The 23,847-nt window shown below is 41.7% G+C and overlaps 1 protein-coding gene across 1 annotated transcript in view; it reads left to right on the top strand.

Annotated features, from left to right (window-relative positions):
• Iqgap2 (IQ motif containing GTPase activating protein 2) overlaps positions 1 to 23,847 on the top strand; it is a 347,567-nt gene that overhangs the window by 273,697 nt on the left and 50,023 nt on the right. The window contains exons 16-21 of the mRNA XM_012952223.2: positions 1,120 to 1,262; positions 5,879 to 6,049; positions 15,593 to 15,676; positions 17,200 to 17,271; positions 17,894 to 17,963; positions 20,073 to 20,281. Of these exons, the coding sequence (XP_012807677.2) occupies positions 1,120 to 1,262; positions 5,879 to 6,049; positions 15,593 to 15,676; positions 17,200 to 17,271; positions 17,894 to 17,963; positions 20,073 to 20,281 (749 nt within the window). The remainder of the gene's footprint in view (positions 1 to 1,119; positions 1,263 to 5,878; positions 6,050 to 15,592; positions 15,677 to 17,199; positions 17,272 to 17,893; positions 17,964 to 20,072; positions 20,282 to 23,847) is intronic.

The raw sequence follows: 23,847 nt of genomic DNA, 5'->3' as shown, positions 1-23,847 counted from the left end.
TCCCCTCCCTTTCTCTCTCTCAAATAAATAAATAAAAATAAAGACATTCAAATATGATATTAGCCTATGATTTCATAAAAACATTCTTCTTGACCAACTTAAGCCTCGACTACCATACGTTTTTCTCGAATACACCACACACTACCCAAATCCAGTCCTCCGAGCGTCTTTCTTGTGGCTTGTCTTTTCATTTTATGTGGTTGCGTAGGGCACTTGGAGTCATGTACGGGCTCAGAGATTTTCTTCTTCTCTGCTGGGTTGACCTTTCCAGTGCCCATTTTGTAGTCTGAGTGAAGCGGTGTCCGTGGTGACTCACTTCTGCCGTGAGTCAATGCAAATCATTGTACCCACCCTTGAAATATGGGTTACAGTTCTTGCAAGTCACTTCTAGAAGACTGTGAGCGGAGAGTAGCCTGCACACTGGAATATGGGCAGTGTGCATGTCTACATGACATATAAAGTCCTGGTTTTTGCTTCTGTTTGGCCATTTTGGGCTCTTGTCATCCCCATGTAAAAATGGAACGCAGAGCTCACAACAGACATTTGCCTTTCCTCCTTTCCATTGACCTAACAAGGACCTGCCATTGAAGACATAGAATTTGTTTTATTCCCTAGGTCATTTCTATGACTATAACTTAGGCCAACTAATTGGTGAGGAAGCATAGTTGTTAGATTATTTTATGTATTACAATCTAGTCTATCAAAAATTTTTTTAAATATTTAAGAGAGAGAAAAACACACACAGAGAGAGAGAGAGAATGGGCATGTCAGGGCCTCTAGCCACTGAAAACAAACTCCAGATGCATGTGCCACCTGTGCATCTGGCTAACGTGGGTCCTGGGGAATCAAACTGAGGTCCCTTGGCTTTGCAGGCAAATGCCTTAACCGTTAGGCCATCTCTACAGCCTTAGTCTATCAAATTTTAGTTATCAAAACCGATTTGTCTATTAACTCCCATCCTTTTTTAACCAGAGATCTATATGAATAGTACATATCTGTTTGCTTTTTTCTCTTAGCTACTTAAAGGCATTTGCATATTATGTTATATTTTGCTTCATGTTAGAAGTGGGCAAGAGTTGTGCATTCCATTGTGGAATTTAACAAACTCTTCTTCTTCAGTGTCTTGTGAAGGCTCCTGGCTCAAATTCAACGTGCAGGATAAATATAATTACTATTACAATGTCGACTCTAAAGAGTGTTCGTGGATTCCACCCGAATCAGGCTTGCCTAAAGAATCATGGCTCACGGAGAAAGAAATTGAGGTAGGAAACCGATGTTTGATGGAGAGGGAATGCTTGTCTGCCCTTCTGTTGCTCAGTATGGAAGTGATGCAGGGGACCACTTGATTCAGGCTGGACAGGAAATGGTCTTCATGCAGCTGAGTGCCGACGACATTGTCACTAAGTCTCATAGCGTTCTCTTTATTGGTGCAACTAACGCAAACAGAACGGGGGAAGAAAACTTTTGCGTGTCATCTGACCTGATAGATTACCCTTAACAAAGTTGCAATCAGCTGGTAATAATTTCATGTCAACATTTAAATATGTTATTTCTTTCCTCTCCTTCTTGGTGTAAACAACACAATACACCTTCATACAAAATACTGTGTGTTTTCCCCCACAAAGTTCTGTTAAAGAACATCCCTGTCACAGATAATCTCAGCCATCTCCCAGGTGGTTTTAGGAGCAGTGAGGTGGAGCATAAAACAGGATGAGTGAACTTTAAATGTTTGCTTCTCTGAGATGGTTGTCTTAATATGTTTTCCTTGTTTTAATATAAACCTCACAGACTTTGTATATGCCAGTGTCCAAATACTAAGTGGTAACAAGTCGAATATATTTTACACATGACTTTTGTTGGTTGGCTTTTTTTTTTTTTTTTTTTTCAGGTAGGGTCTCACTATAGCCCAGGCTGACCTGGAATCCACTATGTAGTCTCAGGAACTCACGGTGATCCTCTGCCTCCCCAGTGCTGGGATTAAAAGTGTGCACCACTGTGCCTGGCATTCTGCATGACTTTTGATTTTATTTTATGCATGACTTTATTATAATGACCAAAATTTAAACATGATACAGTCAATCAGAATTTTTCTTAACCTCTAAAGATCCCTTTTAATGAATCTTTGCCCCATATTTGAAAGTTTCAGTCAACCGGATTTTACTATCAAAAATAATTCCTCTGGGGCTGGAGAGATGGCTTAGTGGTTAAGCGCTTGCCTGTGAAGCCTAAGGACCCCAGTTCAAGGCTTGGTTCCCCAGGTCCCACGTTAGCCAGATGCACAAGGGGGCGCACGCGTCTGGAGTTCGTTTGCAAAGGCTGGAAGCCCTGGCGCACCCATTCTCTCTCTCCCTCCATCTGTCTTTCTCTCTGTGTCTGTCGCTCTCAAATAAATAAATAAAAAATTAAAAAAATAATAATAATAAATCCTCTGGCTGGAGAGGTAGCTTAGTGGCTAAGGCACTTGCCTGCAAAGCCAAAGGATCCAGGCTTGATTCTCCAGTACCCAGCCAAAAAGCACAAAGTGGTACAAGCTTCTGGAGTTTATTTGCAGTGGCCAGAGGCCCTTGCGCATCCATTCTCTCTCTATCTGCCTCTTTCTCCCCCACTGTCTCTCAAATAAATATTTGTAAAAATACAGTTACTTCTTTCTTTCCCTTCCCTTTTCAACCAGAGAACTGTAGGTACAAATAGTATCTATCTGAACTCCTTGATAGGAACAATGAAATGAAACAGTGCCTTGGTATCAATATGAAATGTTGTTAGCTGTTGGATCATTTACTATATTAATAGAGGAAAAAGAAGCTCATTTAGAAGTATTTACATTATTTCTGCTGGGCATAGTGGTGCACACCTTTAATCCCAGCACTGGGGAGGCAGAGGTGGGAGAATTGCTGTGAGTTCAAGGCCACCCTGAGACTACAGAGTGAAGTCCAGGTCAGCCTGGGCTACAGTGAGACCCTACTTGGAAAAAGCAAAAAGAAAGAAAGAAAGAAAGAAAAGAAAAGAATGACCTTTTCCCATTGTAGGAAACACTATCCTGAGTCTCTCAGGGCATCTGCTTAGTTCATCTTAGTCGAACACTTTCCAGACATTCAGGAGCTTTCAGGAACTCAGACCTGAGAACTTAAGAGATAACAAGAGTGGAGCTGGCTGCAGAGAAAGTCAGTCCAAAGTGCTCTCGGAGGTATTCATTCTAAGTTATTTCATCTCATTCTGTGTTTTTAGTTCTTCCTTTCTGTGAGGAACAGCTTGTCAGGGGACTGACCTCTCTGTGGTTACAGCTTTACTAGATCTGAATGAATGTTGGGTGTTGTGGGGTTTTGTTTTTTTTTTTTGTTTTTAGAATATGGAAATAAAGAACTAGATGCATCCTAGAAATTTCCTGAAATGCAAAGACCTTAAACAGATGGTGAGGTGACTACTTCCAGAATGGCCTTTTTTCTTTTGTGGAAAGTTGCTGGTAGGGCATTGAATAACAGGAGAGAGTGACATCAGAAATGGCTGGAATCAACCTCTGTACTACAGTGAGATTCTGAAGCAAGTTCTGGCCAGAAGTGATCTTCCTTGTGCGCCACAAATCCCCAGAGAATAGCACTCTAAGCAGGGTGGTCTGAAAGGACAGGAATAGGCAGGTGCCCGTTGCTTGTGTAAAATTTTCTTTGCCAATGCCCTCTCATACAGGTTGATCTCTAAAATCGTCCTCTAAGAGTCTCTAAGAGTACATATGTTGTCACCTTTTTTTTTTTCTAGGTAGAAAAACTAAGACAACAGAGTGGATACAATAACTTGTAGCAATTCAACAGCCTGTTCAGAATGCATCAGTAATACACATGGGTTTATCCCATTGTTATCCCAAGTTCCAGTGTATTTTTTCTGCTTTTTTTTTTGGGGGGGGGTGTCGAGGTAGGGCCTCACTCTAGCTCAGGCTACCTAGAACTCACTATGTATTCTCAGGGTGGCCTCGAACTTTTGGCAATCCTCCTCTGCCTCCCGAGTGCTGGGATGAAAGGCATGTGCCACCATGCTTGCCTCTTTTGTACTTTCCTGCTGTTGTTTTTTGAAATAGCCACCAGTATCCCTGAAGTTATGTCGTGTGCCCATTGTTCTGAAATTTATAACACAACTTGCAGCTCAAGAAACAAATTTAGAGTTGGAGAGATAGTTCAGTGGTTAAAGGCTCTTGCTTGTAAAGCCTGGTTTAATTTCCCCAGGACCCACAAAGCCAGATGCACAAATGGGCAGATTCATTTGCAGTGGCAGAAAGCCTTGGCACATCCATGCTTCCTCTCTTTCTCTGCCTCTCCCCATAAATAATTTCTTTTTAAAGACATATGTTTATCCCAAATATATATTTAAGAATGAGTAATGCTTCCAAGGGGAAAATATCTTGAAAGAATGTTCACCAAGATTGCTTTGAGCAAGAGGCCAAAACTTGAACCCAAAAGACACGAGAATTGCTGATGAATGATTAAAGAGAAAACTATGATAATAATTGTATTCTATCTTGGAGAAAAATTACAGCACACCAATATAGATGTATAAAATCATTATGTCAATGGCAACATCTACTACAAATGAGAGAAAAATTGTGGCCTGAATCTGAAAATGCTTAATGACAAAACTTCTAAAAGACAAAAAAAAATGAAGAATATAGTTTATTCACTAATTTCAGATTACCAAAGTTCTTAGGCAAAGGATATTGAAGAACTGGATTATTAGTGCTTTGAAAAAAAAAAAAGGCCTGTGTCATGACTGAAAAGAGATAGTAAACTATTAATGAAGAAACAGCATTGAAGACTAAAAAGTCGGAATAAAAAATGGCTCATCTGGCATCAGAGATGCTCAGATACAATGTATTGTCATGTTGGACATCAGTCTATTAGATTAAAGTTACTGAGCCTTCTCGATGCACATGTCTCTTTTAAAGTTGATTACACACCATTAAACTAACCAGCTCTTGGTTCCAAGGGCACAGGAGAAGAATCCTCAACTGTAGAAGTGAGTCCAGTCAGCCTGGAGAGATGGCTTAAGCAGTTAAAGTGCTTGCCTAAGAAGCCTAAGGACTTAGGTTCAACTCCCCATTACCCACATTAGCCAGATGCACAAGGTGGCACATGTGTCTGGAGTTCATTTGCAGTGGCTAGAGGCCCTGATGTGCCCATTTTCTCTCTCTCTTTCTCTCTCTCCCTCCCTCCCTCCCTCCCTCCCTCCCTCTCTCTGTCTCTAAAATAAATAAATTAAAATGAAATATTTTAAAAAATTTAAAAAAGAAATGAGTCCAGTCTTTGCATGAATGTCAGCATGAGCAAGTAAGCCCAGTCACAGTTTACATGAGAACGTCTCATAACCCCTTCCTCTTTCTTAATTCTCTGAATTTCCCATCTGCCCTTGATGACCCTTACCTTTCCTCTCCTACCCCCTCTCTGTACTCCAAAGATTGTATTTGTCTCAGGACATCATTTGGGGCTGAGGAGGACCCTGAGAACCTCATGGGCACTACTGTACCCAACCCCACCCCCACCTGGGGCAGCCCAAGGAAGGGGAGAGGTGCCACAGGCCCTTAAGGTGGTCATCCTTGGCCCTTTTGCAGTCTGTGGGGCTCAGGCCTCTTCTGGTCCTTGCCAACACCATCCGCACATCCACCCATGCTTCCAGATCCTGAGCTCATTCCACCATGCTCCGAGGATTCCAAAATAATGTCGCTAGAAAGAAGCGAAGCCAGTTCATCCCTTGGCTCTGGTTAACCCTGTCTTTCTACCAAGCCCAAACCAGTTAATCCATATCATTTTCTAAACGGTGCCGTTTCCAGAAGCTAATCTGTATGCTCCTGTCACCTCCTGATGTGTGAAGAGTAACCATAAGAAATATCTCTTGCCAGGACATCATTGAGGAAATCACAAGAGATTACATCCGTGAGAAGATGTGGGGTGCTTCAGAAGATCTGCTTCTCCGCTTTCAAGCCACCAGCTCAGGCGCTCACCTTAGGGAAGAGTTTGAAGCTAGGAAATTGTTCTTGAATGAACAAGAAGAAAATGTGGTGAAAATACAGGTATGTGATTCACCCGCCCAGGAGTACAACACACTGTCCTGTCTGAAAATGTTTTCTTTGAACACAGGATGGTCAGCTACCAGCATTCTGATAAACACTGATGACTACAGTGGTTCCCCAGCCAGCGCCTCCTACTTTCCTCTAGTGGGGTTCTAAGATGGGGAATATCTTAGTAATGAATGATCTTCTCCTGTGGTCATCTGAACAGTACTTGGGATAACATAGACTTGCTCAGATCCACCTGCCACCAAGCTAGTTGGAGCCAAAAAGACACCTAAGATCAGAATGGAAAGCATGTTTCTCTAAAAAGCTGCCTCAGCATGTGTCTGTGTTCCTTTCGCCGGAGTTGGGGTTTTTTGGGTTGGTTCGTGGCAATTGATGTCTGGCTTCCTGTAGCCTGAAAGAATGGAGCGCACGAGCTGAATCGGATTTAGCGTTCCCAGGAAGGAGTCTTGTTGCTCATGTGATCTGTCCCTCTTCACTTAGACCTGCAGGAAAATTCTCTTTCCTCCATTTTTTTTTTTTTTTTTTTTTTATTATTCAAGAGAAAACTGGTTGATGTCTTGAATTTTCTGAGCGTGGAGAGAGAGCCTAGCCAGATTCAGGTGTTTCTCCTGTGTTCCTGAGATACCCTCTCCCAGCCGCCACGCTGGCTTGGACAAGCTTTGTGTCTGTCTCATTCATGTGGGCCTGAAGTGATCTTGGGACTGACTGGCAGGGTTTGAGTGATGATGCTTATGCCATGGCCTATGAGCCTTCTTGAAATTCAAGACTTTTCAGTAGACGAGTTTGTCTTTCAAGGTCCTTGACAAACTTACTGCTTTCCCTACCTTGCCTTTAGGCAGAGAACTGAGCTTGAGTTTATTAACTTGGTTTTCTTATATCTTGCATAGGATATGTGCTCAGGTGTTGTATTTGGTCAGGATGTTAGCAAATAAAAATGACTTTTTAAAAAATGCTGTGGGGCTGGAGAGATGGCTTAGCAGTTAAGGCAATTGCCTGCAAAGCCAAAGGACCTAGGTTCGACTCCCCAGGACCCATGTAAGCCAGATGTACAAGGGGGCTCATGCATCTGGAGTTTGTTTGCAGTGGTTGGAGGCCCTGGTGTGCCCATTCCATCTCTCTCTCTCTTTCTAGCTGCCTATTTCTGTGTCTCTCTCAAATAAATAAATAAAAATAAAAATAAATAAGCCAGGTGTGGTGGCTCACACCTTTAATCCCAGCACTCAGGAGGCAGAGGTAGGAGGATCACTGTGTGTTCAAGGCCACCTGAGACTACCTAGTGAATTTCAGGTCAGCCTGGGCTAGAATGAGAACCTACCTCAAAAAAACAAAAAATAAAATAAAATAAACTATTTAAAAAAAAAGTCATGAGCCAGGTGTGGTAGCACATGCCTTGAATTCCAATACTCAGAAAGCTGAGGTAGAATGAACACCATGAGTTTGAGGTCTATCTGAGTTGCAGAGGTGAGTTCCAGGTCAATCTGGGCTACAGTGAGACCTTGCCTCAAAATAATAATAATAATAATAAATAAAAGAAAGAGAACAAATAAAAGGAAAAGACTTTTTAATATATTTGACACTCATACTTTTCAATGTGAGCCACTGAGTTTTAATTTATTCCAAATTGTTAACTTATTGTAAACACCTAAAAATGGAATCATCTATACCAGCCAAGGCCAAGGCTCCAATCTTGTACAAGATTCAAAGCGTCAGCCAGTGTGATACAATTGAGACTGCCATCTCCAGACTTGGGCATAAAGCATTGCTGCAGTTGGAAACACTATTGAATACACCACCACTACCTACCGAACGCCCCTTAGAACCCAGGGCGGAAGTCAGGAGAAGGCTTGGGAAGGACAGAAGTGGTCGCGGGAGGCTCCTCCACCTCCACAGAGGCAGGATTGAAGAAAATGCCTTCAAACTCTGAGCTCATCCTACTTTCTTCCTACTCATCTGATGGTTTTCATTTTTTTAATTTTTGAAAATATTTTATTTATTTATTTATTTATTTATTTATTTATTTGCAAGAGAACGAAAGAGAGCCAGCGGAAATGGGCACGCCAGGGCCTCTAGCCAACTGCAGATGAATTCCAGATGCATGTGCGACTTTGTGCATATGGCTTTACATGGGTACTGAGGACTTGAACCCGGGTCTTTAGGCTTTGCAGGCAAGCAACTTCATTTGATGTTTTTCTAACTAGTAAGGCAGGAAGTATAAAGAAAAAAACAATTTCACACCGGGCGTAGCGGCACACACCTTTAATCCCAGCTCTCAGGAGGCAGAGGTAGGAGGATCACCATGAGTTCAAGGACCCTGAGACACATAGAGAATTCCAGGTCAGCCTGAGCTAAAAGTGAGACCCTACCTTGAAAAAAACAAAACAAAAGAAAGAAAGAAAAAACAATTTTACAGATGTGGCCAGAAGTAAGTATGCTGCCCCATGATCTCCTGGCCCATAAAACAATGAACCGAGAGGCATCATCATTTCCATCTCATTTCTCATTTCTTCCTTACTTCCTGCAGTAAGGAAGCATTCTGCTCCCCAAGGGCTTCCACCATGTAGAGCAACTTAAGAAAAACAGCTGGTTTTCCAGCTTGCTGAAATGTCCCCAGACCCGTAATCTTAACATATTTGGAAGGAACACCAGAAGCAAATCCCTTGGGTCTAGGCCAAGCTGGGCATGGTGACGTGCATATGTAATCCCAAGACTTAGAAGGTAGAGACAGGAAGATCAAAAGTTCAAAGCTGGGCTGGAGAGATGGCTTAGCGGTTAAGTGCTTGCCTGTGAAGCCTAAGGATCCCAGTTCGAGGCTCGGTTCCCCAGGTCCCACGTTAGCCAGATGCACAAGGGGGGCGCACGCATCTGGAGTTCGTTTGCAGAGGCTGGAAGCCCTGGCGCGCCTGTTCTCTCTCTCCCTCTATCTGTCTTTCTCTCTGTGTCTGCCGCTCTCTAATAAATAAATAAACAAAATTTAAAAAAAAAAAGTTCAAAGCTACCTTCAACTAATGTCTGCAGTGAGCACCCAGCCCTCTCTAAGTGCTAATGGAATGAAACAGAGGTACTAGCCAAACATGGAGCTGTGTGAAGATTTCCTGTACATTTTGTTTTGTGGTTCTGATCATTGAACCTAGTGCCTTATGCATACTAGATAAGCACTGTACTACTGAGCTATAGACCCAGCCAGCTATACGATTTCTTTAAATATTTTATTTTTAATTTATTTACTTGACAGAGAAAGAAAGAGGGAGAGAGAATGGGCATGCCAGGGCCTCCTGCCACTGCAGATGAACTCCAGACATGTACACCCCCTTGTGCATCTGGCTAACGAGGGTCCTGGGGAATGGAGCCTGGGTCCTTTGGCTTTGCAGGCAAACACCTTCACTGCTAAGCCATCCCTCTAGCCCAGCTATACTATTTTTAAGGCTCTAACACAATTGTTCGTTGGGACTTAGGGTGTAGCTCAGTGGAAGACTGTTTACTTAGCATTCACAAGATCCTAAGTTCAATCCCCAGCTCCCCCACTAAAGAAAGGGAGGAAGGGAAAGAAGGGAGGGAGGGAGGGAGGAAGGAAATACATAAGTTTGAGAATGAATGAACCAGAAAATGTTCTCATAAGTAAGAAAGAAATTCATATTAAAAATAGAAAAAGGATGTAATATACAAAATGTAAATGAAATAAAACATAAGGATATTCTTTTGGAAAATAGAAGAAAATTCAAATTGAAACTCTCAAGGAATTTAATAAGACAAATTTTAATAACTTTTAAAAAATTGTTTAATTTTATTTATTTGAGAACAAAAGACAGAGATAAAGAGGCAGATAGAGAGAGAATGGGCGCACCAGGGCCTCCAGCCACTGCAAACGAACTCCAGATGCATGCACTCCCTTGTGCATCTGGCTTACGTGGGACCTGGGGAATCGAGCCTCAAACTGGGATTCTTAGGCTTCACAGGCAAGCACTTAACTTCTAAGCCACCTCTCCAGCCTTTTAATAAGTTTTAATAAAACAAGTGACAGCCATGATGTCTGTGAGAAACTTGATATCTCATATAAATGAATCTGTAACTGGAAAATGGAAGATAGACATTGAAAAGAAGGTACAGACATAGAAAAGAATTGATCTCTCTCTCCCTGATTCTTTTCCCCCTCTCTCAAATAAATAAATATAAAATATTTTTAAAAGAAGGGCTGGAGAGATAGCTTAGCTACTAAGACACTTGCCTACAAAGCCAAAGGACCCAGGTTCAACTCCCCAGAATCTACATAAGCCAGATACGCATGGTAGCACATGCATCTGGAGTTCTTTTGCAGTGGCTAGAGGCCCTGGCATACCCATATTCTCTCCCTCCCTCATAAATAAATGAATAATGAAAAATATTTTTTGAAAAAAGAAAATTTCAGGAAAGAAAGTCTCAGCAGAGAACCAACTGTAAAGAAAACCCAAACAGTAAGATTAGAACCTAAAAATACAATAACATGGGCTGGAGAGATGGCTTAGTGGTTAAGGCCCTCTTCTGCAAAGCCAAAAGACCTAGGTTCAATTCCCCCAGACCTATGTGGGCCAGCTGCACAAGGTGGCACATGCATCTGGAGTTTGCAGCAGCTGGAAGCCTTGCAGTGCCCATTCTCTTATCTGCATGTCTCTCTCTCCTTCCCTCCCTCCCTCCCTCTCTCTCTCTCTGTCTCTCCTTCTTTTTCTTTCTCTTTCTCTTTCTCTCAAATAAGTAAAAATAAATAAATAAATAAATACCACAATAACATGTTAAACACACAATTGATATTTATATATGTGTGAACACATGTATGTCTCCATATTTTATTTAAGAATGAAGAGTAGATTAGAGAACATGGATTGGAGAAATGGTTCAGTGGTTAAATGAACTTCCTTGCAAAGCCTGATGGCCTGGGTTCATTTCCCCAATACCCACGTAAAAGTCAAATACACAAAGTGGTGCATATATCTAAAGTCATTGGCAGTGGCAAAAGGCCTTGGCTTGCCCATATTCACTCTCTCTGTGTGACCTTTTCTGTTTCTCTCAAATAAATAAATACTTATTTAAAAGGAAGACTGGAGAGATGGCTTAGCAGTTAAGGTGTTTGCCTGCAAAGCCAAAGGATCCCTGTTTGACTCTCCAGGACCCACATAAATCAGACACACAAGGGGGCACATGCATCTGGAGTTCCCTCGCAGTGGCTGGAGGCCCTGCCATGCCCATTCTCTGTCTCTCTCTCTCTCTCTCCCTCCCTCCCTCCCGCCCTCCTTCTCTCCCTCTTTCTCTCTCTCAAATAAATAAATATATTTTTTAAAAATAAAAAATTAGAGAACTAGCATTCTCTTTTTTAAAAAAATCGGGCTGGAAAGATGGCTCAGTGGTTAAACACTTGCCTGTGTAGCCTAAGGACCCCGGTTCAAGGCTCGATTCCCCAGTACCCATGTTAACCAGATGCACAAGGGGGCACACGCATCTGGAGTTCGTTTGTGGTGGCTGGAGGCCCTGGCATGCCCATTCTCTCTCTCTATGTATATATATCTGCTTCTTTCTCTCTGTGTCTGTCACTCTCAAATAAATAAATACAAATAAACAAAAAATTTTTTAAAATCAGGAAATAATAAGAGATGAAATTTAGGGACATCAAGAAGGAAGGAAAAACATTAAAACATTAAAAATACAAAACAGTTTTCTAGCTGAGCGTGGTGGCGCACGCCTTTAATCCCAGCACTCGGGAGGCAGAGGTAGGAGGATTGCCATGAGTTCAAGGCCACCCTGATGCTACAGAGTTAATTCCAAGTCAGCCTGGACCAGAGTGAGACCCTACCTCGAAAAACCAAAAAAAAAAAGAAGAAGAAGAAGAAGAAAAAATACAAAATAGTTTTCTTAAATTTTTAAAAATTGTTTATGGAAACAAAACACTTATGTTCTTAATATATGTAAAAGAAATATTTAAAATGCCTATAAGTGGGGGAGGAAAAACAAAAAAGGGGGAAATAGCTGTGTGTAGACTTTACTGCAGATTAAAATGCTAATAAAAATGAAGTCACATATTTGACATTAATTTGAACATTTTTACAAGTTCAGTGAGTCCACTAGGTAAGAGATAACTATCATAACTCTTTGGAGGGAAATTTTAGCAATGACTATCAATTTTGAATACCAATTATTGACCCCCTAATCTCTTTTCTATGAATTTTAACTAAATGGAAACATTAACACTAAATACATAACAGGGTTTACAAGGATGTTTACTACAAAAATGATGACAACTTAATGTTCATCAATAAGGGGGAGTTACAGTAAATCTATGCTATATACAACTGTGTAGTCATTAAAGAATGAGAATCTTGACTAGGAGAGATTGCTCAGTGGTTAAGGCACTTGCCTGCAAAGCCTAACTACCAGGTTCGATTCCCCAGTACCCATATAAAACCAGATACACAAAGTGGTGCATGCATCTGGAGTTCGTTCACAGTCGCTAAAGACCCTGATGTGCCCACATTCTCTCTCTCTCTCCCACTCTCTCTCTCTCTCCCCTTATCTGTATCTCTTTATTTGCAAAGAAGTAAAGTATTTTAAAAAATGAATGAGGTTCTGTATTCATAATATATATAAAGTCTAAATTTTATGCCAAATAATAGCACTACTTCATAAAATTTAGAGAAACCAAATTTTGTCAAATGGTTCAATCCCATTTTGTCAATAGGAAAATTATGTCTAACCACATCCACACAATCACATGTTTATACATTTATGAATAGTGGTATGCATATGAAATATTTACACATATTTAGAAGTGTGTAAAATAGAGCTGGAGGGATGGCTTAGCAGATAAAGCATTTGCCTGCAAAGCCAAAGAACCCAGGTTCCATTTCCCAGGACCCACGTTAGCCAGATGCACAAGGGGGCGCATGCGTCTGGAGTTTGTTTGCAGTGGCTGGAGGCCCTGGGATGCCCATTCTTTCTCTCTCCCTCTTTCTCTGTTAAATAAATAATAATAAAATATTTTTTAAAAAGAAAAAGTGTGTAAAATGAAAAAGTTAACAATTCACTTTGGAGTGAAGCTCATTGGAAATGAGGACAGATACCTAGGTAGGTTTTACTTTGTATCTTTCCTCTTCACTATATATCTAATAATACTAGGCATTAACATTATATGATTAAAATCCGTGTCATTTTATTGTTGGTAGTGTGCAGCATCACAATACATGTTTTAAGCTGGAGGCCTTCCTGTTCCTCTGGGTACAGAATTTCGCCACAGTGCACACGTGACTCGCTTGTGCTTATCAGCTGTGTAACAGCCCTCAGCAGGAGTGCAATGCAGTGTGTCTGGCTAGTGTCCTATTTGTGAATATTCTGATGGTGCATATTTTATGTATTACAAACAAGCTGTAACAAAATTCCCTACATATTTTTAACCCAAGTTGCTGTGTCAGCTAGGTCACATATATGAAAATAAAATACTAGATAAGGGCTGGAGGGATGGCTTAACGGTTAAGGCGTTTGCCTGCAAAGCCAAAGGACTCAGGTTCAATTCCCCAGAACCCATTGTAGCCAGAGGCATAAGGTAGCACATGCATCTGGAGTTCATTTGCAGTGGCTGGCCAGGCACACCCATATTCATTCTCTCTCTCTCTCTCTCTCTCTCTCCCTGTCAAATAAATAAAAAGAAAATAGTTTTAAAAATACTAGATGGGGCTGGAGAGATGGCTTAGCGGTTAAGCGCTTGCCTGTGAAGCCTAAGGACCCCGGTTCGAGGCTCGGTTCCCCAGGTCCCACGTTAGCCAGATGCACAAAGGGGGTGCACGCATCTGGAGTTCGTTTGCAGAGGCTGGAAGCCCTGGCGCACCCATTCTCTCTCTCTCCCTCTATCTGTCTTTCTCTCTGTGTCTGTCGCTCTCAAATAAATAATTAAAAAAAAATAATAATAAATAAAAAATACTAGATGAAAAGCTAACAATTTTAAATTCTATAAGCTCTACCTTTATAACTTGCTCAAGTCCCTACTGACCCATCCAAGTTTTTGTTGTTCACAGCTTGACAAATAGCTAAGGTACTGATTCCCGCCCCCCACCACCCCCAATTGACTCTGCCACTCAAAGCTCCCTCCAGCTTAGAGCCATCCCAAAGATGTCCCCACATTTTTACAGAAAACTGAGGCCTGGTTCTTTCCTTCAGTCCAGTTGCCTTCTCTCCTCACCTTTGATCCACGTGCTTTCTTGTTGTTTTGCATTACTGTGGGTTACTTTAAAAGTGAGATGTCACCATTGGAGGAAGCCGGGTGGGGGGGGTACATGACACTCAGTGGGTTAATAGTGTGGCTTCCTGTGACCCAATCCTCATCTAAACAATTAAATGTACTTGTCATTTATAGGAATTCTTAATCACTTTGACTCTGTCCAGACTATTTTGTCGTGAATCATCGAACAAAATATATTACTCTTTAAATAATAAAATTCAAAATTCCATAAACCATTTTTAAGTGAATGAGGTCGATAAATGTAGACGTGCAAATAAATTCACAAAAATAACTTGATGTTATTTGTCCTTTTTTTTTTTTTTTACAAAACAAGGAACATGTGTTTCACCACTAGTTTTAAAAATGAGATAAGTGGGCTGGAGAGATGGCTTAGCGGTTAAGCGCTTGCCTGTGAAGCCTAAGGACCCCGGCTCAAGGCTCGGTTCCCCAGGTCCCACGTTAGCCAGATGCACAAGGGGGCGCACGCGTCTGGAGTTCGTTTGCAGTGGCTGGAAGCCCTGGCGCGCCCATTCTCTCTCTTTCCCTCTATGTGTCTTTCTCTCTATGTCTGTCGCTCTCAAATAAATAAATAAAAATGAACCAAAAAAAAACTTTAAAAAAAAATGAGATAAGTGGATTAAGATGAATTACAACCACAATAAAAAGAAGCTTTATAAATGACTTGGAATGAACTGATAACCGTTATGGGTCTGATCCTGCTAAAGGTACTAGTTTAGGACTAATTTTTGGAAATATTCCCTATAGAAAGCCTCTCTAGTGGTAATTAAACTACTTTCATGAAGCATCATTAAGGTATGTGTGGAACATACAAAATTACAAATGACTAACTACCGATACATTTTTTTATAGATTCAGAATTGCAAATGAGTAGAATAGCTTCCTTTCTAGTGCAGGCCATGATGGGGGTAAAGATATTCTCTTATTTTTATATTTCGTATTGCTACCAAATACTATTAGTACCCAGTAGTTAATACGAAGGGAGAGGATTTCAATTTGTTCTTTTATTTTTTTACCCCCCTCAGAGCCTTGGTAAAATTAACCTTTCAGTTCAAAAATTGGATGTCTTACCTGGTAAATTATGTCCCTTTCTCTCCTTGGCCCATCTCAGAACTAGTCTCGGCTAGAAGCTGTTGTTTTCTGCCTCAGTTAAGTGTCCAGCCCCCCGACATGCCGAAGAGATTTGGAGGGGAGGGTCCCCGACGGTGTTCTGTGTTGGCAATTGGCAAATAAACTGTGCGAAACTGTTGCCCGCCAGTCATTCCGTAACCCGCTGTTTTCCTTAGGCTTTCTGGAAGGGCCATAAGCAGCGCAAGGAGTATCTGCACAGGCAGCAAGTGTTCACTGGCAACGTTGACTCCATCGTGAAGGTAACTGTCCCTCCCGACCCCAGCAGGGGCCCTGCGTAAACCTGGCTCCTCGCTTTGCTTTGATTCTGCAAGACAGAGATGTCAGTCTTGAAGATCAGTCCTGGGTTTCAGTTGTCCCCAAGTCTATGAACCTCTGTATCCAGCTCACATTCTTTATGTAGTGATGATTTCCAAGTTGGTTTCTAAAACTGGGTTTCAGGCCTGGTGTGGTAGCTCGTGCCTTTAATCCTGGCAGTTGGGAGGCTGAGGTCGGAGGATCTCCATGAGTCTGAGGCCGCCCCAGGGCTACAGAGTAAGTTCCAAACCAGCCTGGGCTAGAGTGAGACTACTTCAGGAAAAAAAAAAAACAAAACTGAGTTTCTTTTCCCCTCTGGTGTAATTTCATGTTCCTCTTATCACACTTGCCAGTAATGCTTACAATACTCAATCATATCATCAGAAAACCTTACTTATGAGGCAAATGCGATGCCAGTGATAAGAGAAGGTGCTGTGTTAGAACATGGGTCTATGTGCTGAGCTACTCTGGCCTGTTTTCTATCCAGGTGGATAACTCTGAGCTAGAGAACAAAAGGTAGAGCTAAATGCCAAAGGATTATACAAAGATGAATTTGTAGGGCTGGAGAGATGGCTTAGCAGATAAGGTGCTTGCTTGCCAAGCCTACAGACCCAGGTTCAATCCCCCAGTACCCACATAAAGCCAGATGTACAAGGTGGTGCATGCATCATTTGCAGTGCCTAAAGGCCCGGCCCACCCATTTATTCTCCTCTCTCACACACGTAAAATAATTTTTTTAAAAAATGAAATCTGTAGACAACTTAGAAATATAGATGAAATTTGGAACAAGGAGACCAGAGAAAATTGGAATCAAATAAATTGAAAAGATATTTTAAGTTGTGTAGGCAGAGGATGACATAAGCCATTGTGCCTTAGCTCCTTGGTGAAATAGTGTCGTTTGCCCGTTATGAAACACACATCCACTCCCTTAGAAAACCCTTGGGAACAACTGGTCCCTCCTCAGACCCCTTGAGACTTTTTCCTATAGAATCCCAAGGAATATCAATTGTATTTAAATGATGGTGAAAGAAGCTCTGGATTTACTTTGATTCTCTGACACATTTCAACTCGGCAAACTGCCTTGCTCTCTTGGCCTTCATTAACTGAGATGAAAACAAAATAGTAGAAAGCTACATTCCTCCCCCAGCCTCTCCTGTGAAAGAAGCGAAGTTAGGGGTCATGTGTAAAGTGTTTTGAGCCCTTTGAGAGAAAGCAATGAAAGGAATGAGAAGCAAAGAGGAGGCTTTAGATATTTATTGCTTATCGAGCTGCTGTTTGTTTGTTTTCTGAGACAGTCTTGCATGTAGCCCAACCTGGCCTTGAATTTTATGATCCTCCTACCTCAGCCTCCCGAGTACTATGCATTTTTATCAAATAAAATAACATCATTTTAGGAAGACCGTGTTGCAGAGCTGTAAATGAGATTGCTTGGTGATGGCCTTGGCTTCTGTATCTCACTTTATTTTAGATTCAGTCCTGGTTCCGAATGGCAACAGCAAGAAAGAGCTACCTCTCGCGACTGCAGTATTTCGAGGATCATGTAAGACAGATGCACACGTCTCTTCCCGGACGCTGAGAATGAACTAAATGGATACTAGCGTTGAATGGATTTATTTAGCAGTGTAAATGACCACCCAGGAAAGCACGGACCTTAGAGAGCTCACTGTGACAGCACTTGGAGGCTTATTTTGTAAAAAAATAAGAAGTCACATTCATTGAGAATCAAGACTTTCCCAGCGAGCAATAGACAGGAAATAAGAGGGAAACAGTACAGGCTAATAATACCAAAGAACGATTCTAGAGAAATGTTTTGCAACATGGTGTACAGTTTTTCTAGCCGCTAACCGATTAATTTAAATTGTAGCCCATGGGAGAAATTTCAGAACCTTCAAAGAATAATGATGCTGCACAGATGGAGTCATCTAAGCTTTGTGCTGACCTTTTTCCTTACTAGAATCCCATTGAAATATCCTCCCTACAGTGATATTTGTAACTAACTTATTTAACCCTTTCTTCAGAAACAATGGCAAAACAAATGTTGAAGATAGTACATGTAAATATCAGCTATTCTGAATTGTGTTGATTCTTTAAAAGTTCTAAATTCTAAACTCATAGACTGATGGGACTCACGGAGATGATGACTTGTCTCAATGTTTTTGCAGGAAAATGAAATTGTGAAAATACAGTCTCTCTTGAGAGCAAACAAGGCTAGAGATGACTACAAAACACTAGGTAAGTGGGCGCATGTGGAAGCAGAATTGGATTCCTTTCTAGCCAGCAAGGCTAGGTTTTCTACAGCTTGGTAAAGCCAAAGGAACCAGGTTCAATTCCCCAGGACCCACAGACAGCCAGATGCACAAAGTGGCACATACGTCTGGAGTTTGTTTGCAGCAGCTGGAGGCCCTAGCATGCCCATTCCCCCTACCCCGTCTCTCCCTCTCTCCTCTCCATCTCCATTGGCTTGCAAATAAATAAATAAAAATATTTAAAAAAAAAAAACCAGATGAGAACACTGTTCACAGTGTACTTTGGTCCTCTCAGGCTCTAGGTGTGAGCAGGTACGGGAAGGAACGGGTGGGGACAGCAATGAGGTCTCCCTATTCTAAGTGGAAAGGATAAGCAATGAATAGAGCTGGCATAAATTCTATTTTTGTATTAAATTTTGAACTACAGTGAGCCAAAAGAAGATAAAGTTACATTTAAATAGTTCAATGTATTACCCAGTTCATGATTTTCACTATTATTTTAAGGACTAAATATGTTCATATAAAAATTTTTGAAAGGGCTGGGGGAGATGGCTTAGCAGTTAAGGCACTTGCTCAAAAAGCCAAAGGACCCAGGTTCAATTCCCCAGGACTAACATAAGCCAGATGCACAAGGTAGCAAATGCATCTGGAGTTTGTTTGCAGTTGCTGGATGCCCTAGTGTACCCATTCTCTATCTCTATCTCTCTCTCTCTCTCAAATAAATAAAAATAAATATTAAAATTTTTGAAAGATGGTAAAAAGCAACAAAACAAGGTGTGAGGTACAGGCTTTTTATCTCAACTTTGAGAAATGGAAGCAGGAGGACCAAAAATTTAAGGTTATCCATAACTATTACATAGAAGTTGGAGGCCAGCCTGAGCCACTTGAGATCCTGTCTCTCTCCCTCTCTCTCTCTCCCCTCCTCCCCCCTCCCTCTCCCCCCCTCTCTCTCTCTCCCCTCCTCCCCCCTCCCTCTCCCCCCCCCTCTCTCTCTCTCCCTCTCCCTCTCTCTCTCTCTCACACACACACACAAAGCAAAATCATCGTCTCATCTAGCCACAGACATTGTTGTTCCATGATACAAGGTCTCTGGCAGAAGCTCTTCAGAAGTGACAAGACAGCATACTTGGCATCTAGATTTGGGGTTCGTGCTTGGTGTTGACTTAACTCTTCTCATCTGCTGAGAGTCAAAACACCACAGAAGCAACTTGGCAGTACAGGGGACAGTGACGGGACCCTTGGTGCAAAAGGAAAGCAGTCATCAAAGTTGCCACAGCCGCACAGGGCTTGGTCAAGTCATCTTTCCATTACTGTGTCAACTTGCTCATCCTAAATAGTTTATTCTTACTGTTTACCCAGAGTTGAGCTCATTAAGCCTATTTAAAAAAAAAAAATTCCTAACAGTCACAGGGCCAGGAAATAAGGCATAAAGGGAAGGCATGAAGGGAAAATTCTCAGAGTTTGTATGTGAGTACCACTGAGTGACCAAGGATGGCCCTTGGGTCCTGAGCACCCTCCCTTGGTCCATGCTAATATAAAGAATAATGATCGAGTTTCATTGTCTAAAACCTTTTACTCCACCTTATCCTTTACTCGATTCCTGTTTGGTCTTTAGAGTCCTCCTTCATTTTTCTTTCCTCACTCGGTTTTCACCTATTTCTGGCTCTTTCCCAGAGGTCCTTTGTACTGGGAGAAACCACTTCCTGCTTCACAAAACAGCCAGACTATTAATCTCTTATCTGGCTCAGCCACCAGGCCTCAGAGCCAATCTGGGTCAACTTTCTTTCCCAGGTTCCCCATCAATAAGGCAAAGATAGTGCTGTCTGCCCACTGTGTGAGTCTGGTGACCGTGAGACACAGAGCTGACAGGTGAATATTCGATAACTAAAGAATAGCAGATCCAGACATTACCAGCCCTGTGCATCTGTTGACGCGAGTTTGCTTATGTAGACTTGACGAGGTACAGAATGATTCACCCCACAGCGCACACACATCCAACAGTGTGTTTTGGTGATGGAACGTTATTTACGGAACCACTCTCTTTCCTGGTTCGTCATAATTCTGAATTAAAGCGTGGTTACTCTTCTGCCTGCAGTTGGCTCCGAAAACCCACCGTTAACAGTAATCCGCAAGTTTGTGTACCTGTTGGACCAAAGTGACTTGGACTTCCAGGAGGAGCTTGAAGTGGCTCGGCTGAGGGAAGAAGTGGTGACCAAGATCAGGGCCAACCAGCAGCTGGAGAAAGACTTGAACCTGATGGACATCAAGATTGGCCTGCTGGTGAAGAACAGGATCACGCTAGAGGTCAGTGGACTGGGGGACAGGCAGCTCCCCGGAGGGAAAAGAGGCACACAGCCCAACCTTCTGACGCAGCCCCGACCATCTGGCATCTAGCAGGAGTTGCCCTCGCTTCATTTACCATTTTCATCGTGGAGTAGCAGTTGTTACAGCCACAAAATTCTGCTCCTCCTGTTTGTGACTTATCTTGTGAAGTCTTCATACCTTTCTGAAATGACACTTAAATAGAATGAGGCCCACTTACATATGTGCCTTCACAGGAGATGGTTCAGCACTTAAGATGCTTGCTTGCATAGCCTCATGGCCCAGGTTCGATTCCCCAGGATCCACATAAAGCAAATGCACAAAGAGGTACTTACATCTGGAGTTCATGTGTAGTGGCAGATGGTCCTGGTATGCCCATGGAACTACATTTACTTTTTTTCTCTCTCTCTCAAATAAATAAAAATATGCATACACACATACATACGCACACACACACACACACACACACACACACACACACACACACATATATACATATATATGTATATATATATAGCCTTTATATAAGACAGAAACAGAAAATAACACAGAATTTTTAAAATGTTCTATATGGGGCTGGAGGGATGGCTTAGCAGTTAAGGCATTTGCCTGCAAAGCCAAAGGACCCACGTTCCATTCCCCAGGACCCACGTTAGCCAGATGCACAAGGGGGCACACGCGTCTGGAGTTCGTTTGCAGTGGCTGGAGGCCCTGGCATGCCCACTCATATTCTCTCCCTCCCTCCCTCTCTCTCTCTCTCTCTCTCTCTCTCTCTCTCTCTCTTTCTCTTTTTCTCTGTCAAATACCTAAATAAAAATATTTAAAATAAAAATGTTCTATCTGGGTGTGGTGATGCATATCTTTAATCTCAGCACTTGAGAGGCCGATGTAGGAGGCTCACCATGAGTTCAAGGCCAGCTTAAGGCTACATAAGTTCCAGGACTACCTGGAATAGAGTGAGTCCCTACCTCAAGAAAGCCAAAACAAGCCGGGCATGGTGGCACAAGCCTTGAATCCCAGCACTCAGGAGGCAGAGGTAGGAGGATCACCGTGAATTCAAGGTCACCCTGAGCCTGCATAGTGAATTCCAGGTCAGCCTGGAATAAAGTGAAACCCTACCTCAAAAAAAAAAAAAAAAAGGAAAAACAAAATAAGAAAGCCAAAACAAAAATGTTATAATATGAAAATATACATACTTAGGACATCAGGAGAGATGAAAAGTTTACTGAGGGATTGGTGCTCTTCCCAAAGTCACCATAGGGAGAGAGCTCTAGAACCCTGATGTATTGAAGGACACAACGGGCAAGAGCTTATGTACAACTCCTGGTGTAATTTGGAATAAGCCATGTATAGCATACCCAAAATATACACAGCAGCTACAATTTTAGAAAATCCAATGTATATTAAAATTTTTGTGTAGAGGAAATATTGTGCATATATGTGAAACACATAGATTCTAAGCCCAGATACTTACAAACACACCTCTGTGAATGACCAAAATCCTACCGTAAGATGGAAGATGATTATTTACACAGGATTATCTAACAAACATTTCCAGACACCCGAGCAACCATCAGATCCACTTAACCCCATCCATCAGAAACCACGAGTGCTTTCCAGTTAGGACACCTCAAAACACCCACATTTCTGTGTCGCCAAGCGATACCATATCATGAAAAGCATTAAAACATGTAATGTGAGCCTTTGTATCTATGAAATGTGTTGGTACCAGAGTTCTATAGAACACCAGAACGTCATTTTTAGCTGAGCACAAACTCTGAAAATTTTTATTTATTTAGTTATTTAGTTTTCTGAAGTAGGGTCTTGCTGTAACTCAGAGCTGACCTAAAATTCACTCTGGAGTCTCAGGGTGGCCTCAAACTCATGGTGATCCTCCTACCTCTGCCACCTGAGTACTGGGGTTAAAGGTGTGAGCCACCACCCCAGGCTTACAAATTTCTTTTTTAAAACAAAAATATATTTTAAAAAAATATTTTTTTTTATTTATTTGAGAGAAAGATAGAGTGAGACAGAGAGAGATTGGGCATGTCAGGGCCTCTAGCCACTGCAAACAAATGCCAGACGCATGTGCCCCCTTGTGTATCTGGCTTATGTGGGTCCTAGGGAATTGAACCTGGGTCCTTAGGCTTTGTAGGCAAGTGTCTTAATCACTAAGCCAACTCCCTAGCAAACTGATGGGTCAAGGAGGGAAGCTAAATTCCAGAAGTTCAGAGAGGCTGTGCTGAGTCTAAAGTGGAGAGTCACCTAGTGCATGGCCTGGACAGCTGAGAGACAAAGCGACAGGTGCACCTGGGCTCTAAGAACAGCCTCATCCTTGCTCTTACGGCCTGGAAGAACACCAGGGAGAGTGAGCGAAGAGGAAATAATGAAAGCAGGGCAGCTTTTGTGAAGTAGAAAATAATCCTGTTTTCTAAGTATTACAAAATGTAACTTAATTGTTACATATTGAATTGTACTATTTTGTCCAAAAAACAATAGTGCCTCACTTAAAAAAAAAAAAAAAACACTGATGTATTATTTGTTTCACATGAGAATTTTATAAGTATAATATATTCCAGAGGGCCCATGAAAAGAATGCTTTTTATGGTCTTAAACTGCTTCTTGTACCCTGTCCCTGCAAACTTGTAAACAGGAAATGTCTTGCCTCTTAAAATAAAGGCTTAGTTTGAAATCAGTAATTTAAATTGTTAAGTATTATGTGGAACTACAAATCTCAGTGTTTCAGGTTTTGTTTTATTAAAAAAGGCATGTATTACTAATTGATACCTTTGTAAAACAAAGTTAATTTTTTGAGTAGTGAACGCTACTGTAACAATCCGAGTTACCAGTAGAAAGGAAGGATTTGCTTTAACGCAGGAGTTTAGACCCAACTGCGGCAACAGCGTGAAACTCTATGTCCCCAAGCCAAGTTAATTCTCAGGGTATGGTTTCAAACACCACGTATATCCTCAACAGTTATTAGAAGCTAAACTTTTGGCTATTAGATATGTAGTCATTAGTCTTAGTATTGATTAGGACCATTTGAGAGGGAACAGTCAAGATTGATTTGTAGTACTGCAAAAGTGGGAAGCAGCTTAAATACTTAACAGTAAACAGACAGCATGATATCAGTCTTCTCATTGCTATGACAAAAGCAGTTTGAGGAAAGGTTTGTTTTGGCTCAGTTTGAAGGCTCAGTGCCTCATGATGGGAAAGAAGGGGCTCTGGCTGCAGCAGCAAGAGTGTGAGTCTGCTGGCCACAGTGTGTCCACTGTCAGGAAGCAGAGAGGTGAATGCTGGTGTTCTGTTTGCTTTCTTCTTTTCCCTTTTTATTCCTTCCACCAAGACTCCAAGCATGTGAAATAATGATACCCACATTCAAGGTGGGTTTTCCCTTCTCGGTTAAACCTGGCTAGAAACCCCTCACAGAAACACTCAGAGGTGTGTTTCTTAGATAATTCCAAACCCAGCCAAGTTGACAATGAAAATTAACGATGACAGCTACGAAATTAGCTCAACATGTATGTTATGCAGCCACCAAAAAGAAT

The sequence above is a fragment of the Jaculus jaculus genome, chromosome 14, assembly GCF_020740685.1.
Source record: "Jaculus jaculus isolate mJacJac1 chromosome 14, mJacJac1.mat.Y.cur, whole genome shotgun sequence".
Classification (NCBI taxonomy): Eukaryota; Metazoa; Chordata; class Mammalia; order Rodentia; family Dipodidae; genus Jaculus; species Jaculus jaculus.
The sequence above is the reverse complement of the archived record's forward strand: the minus strand, read 5'-3'. Positions and strand labels throughout refer to the sequence as shown.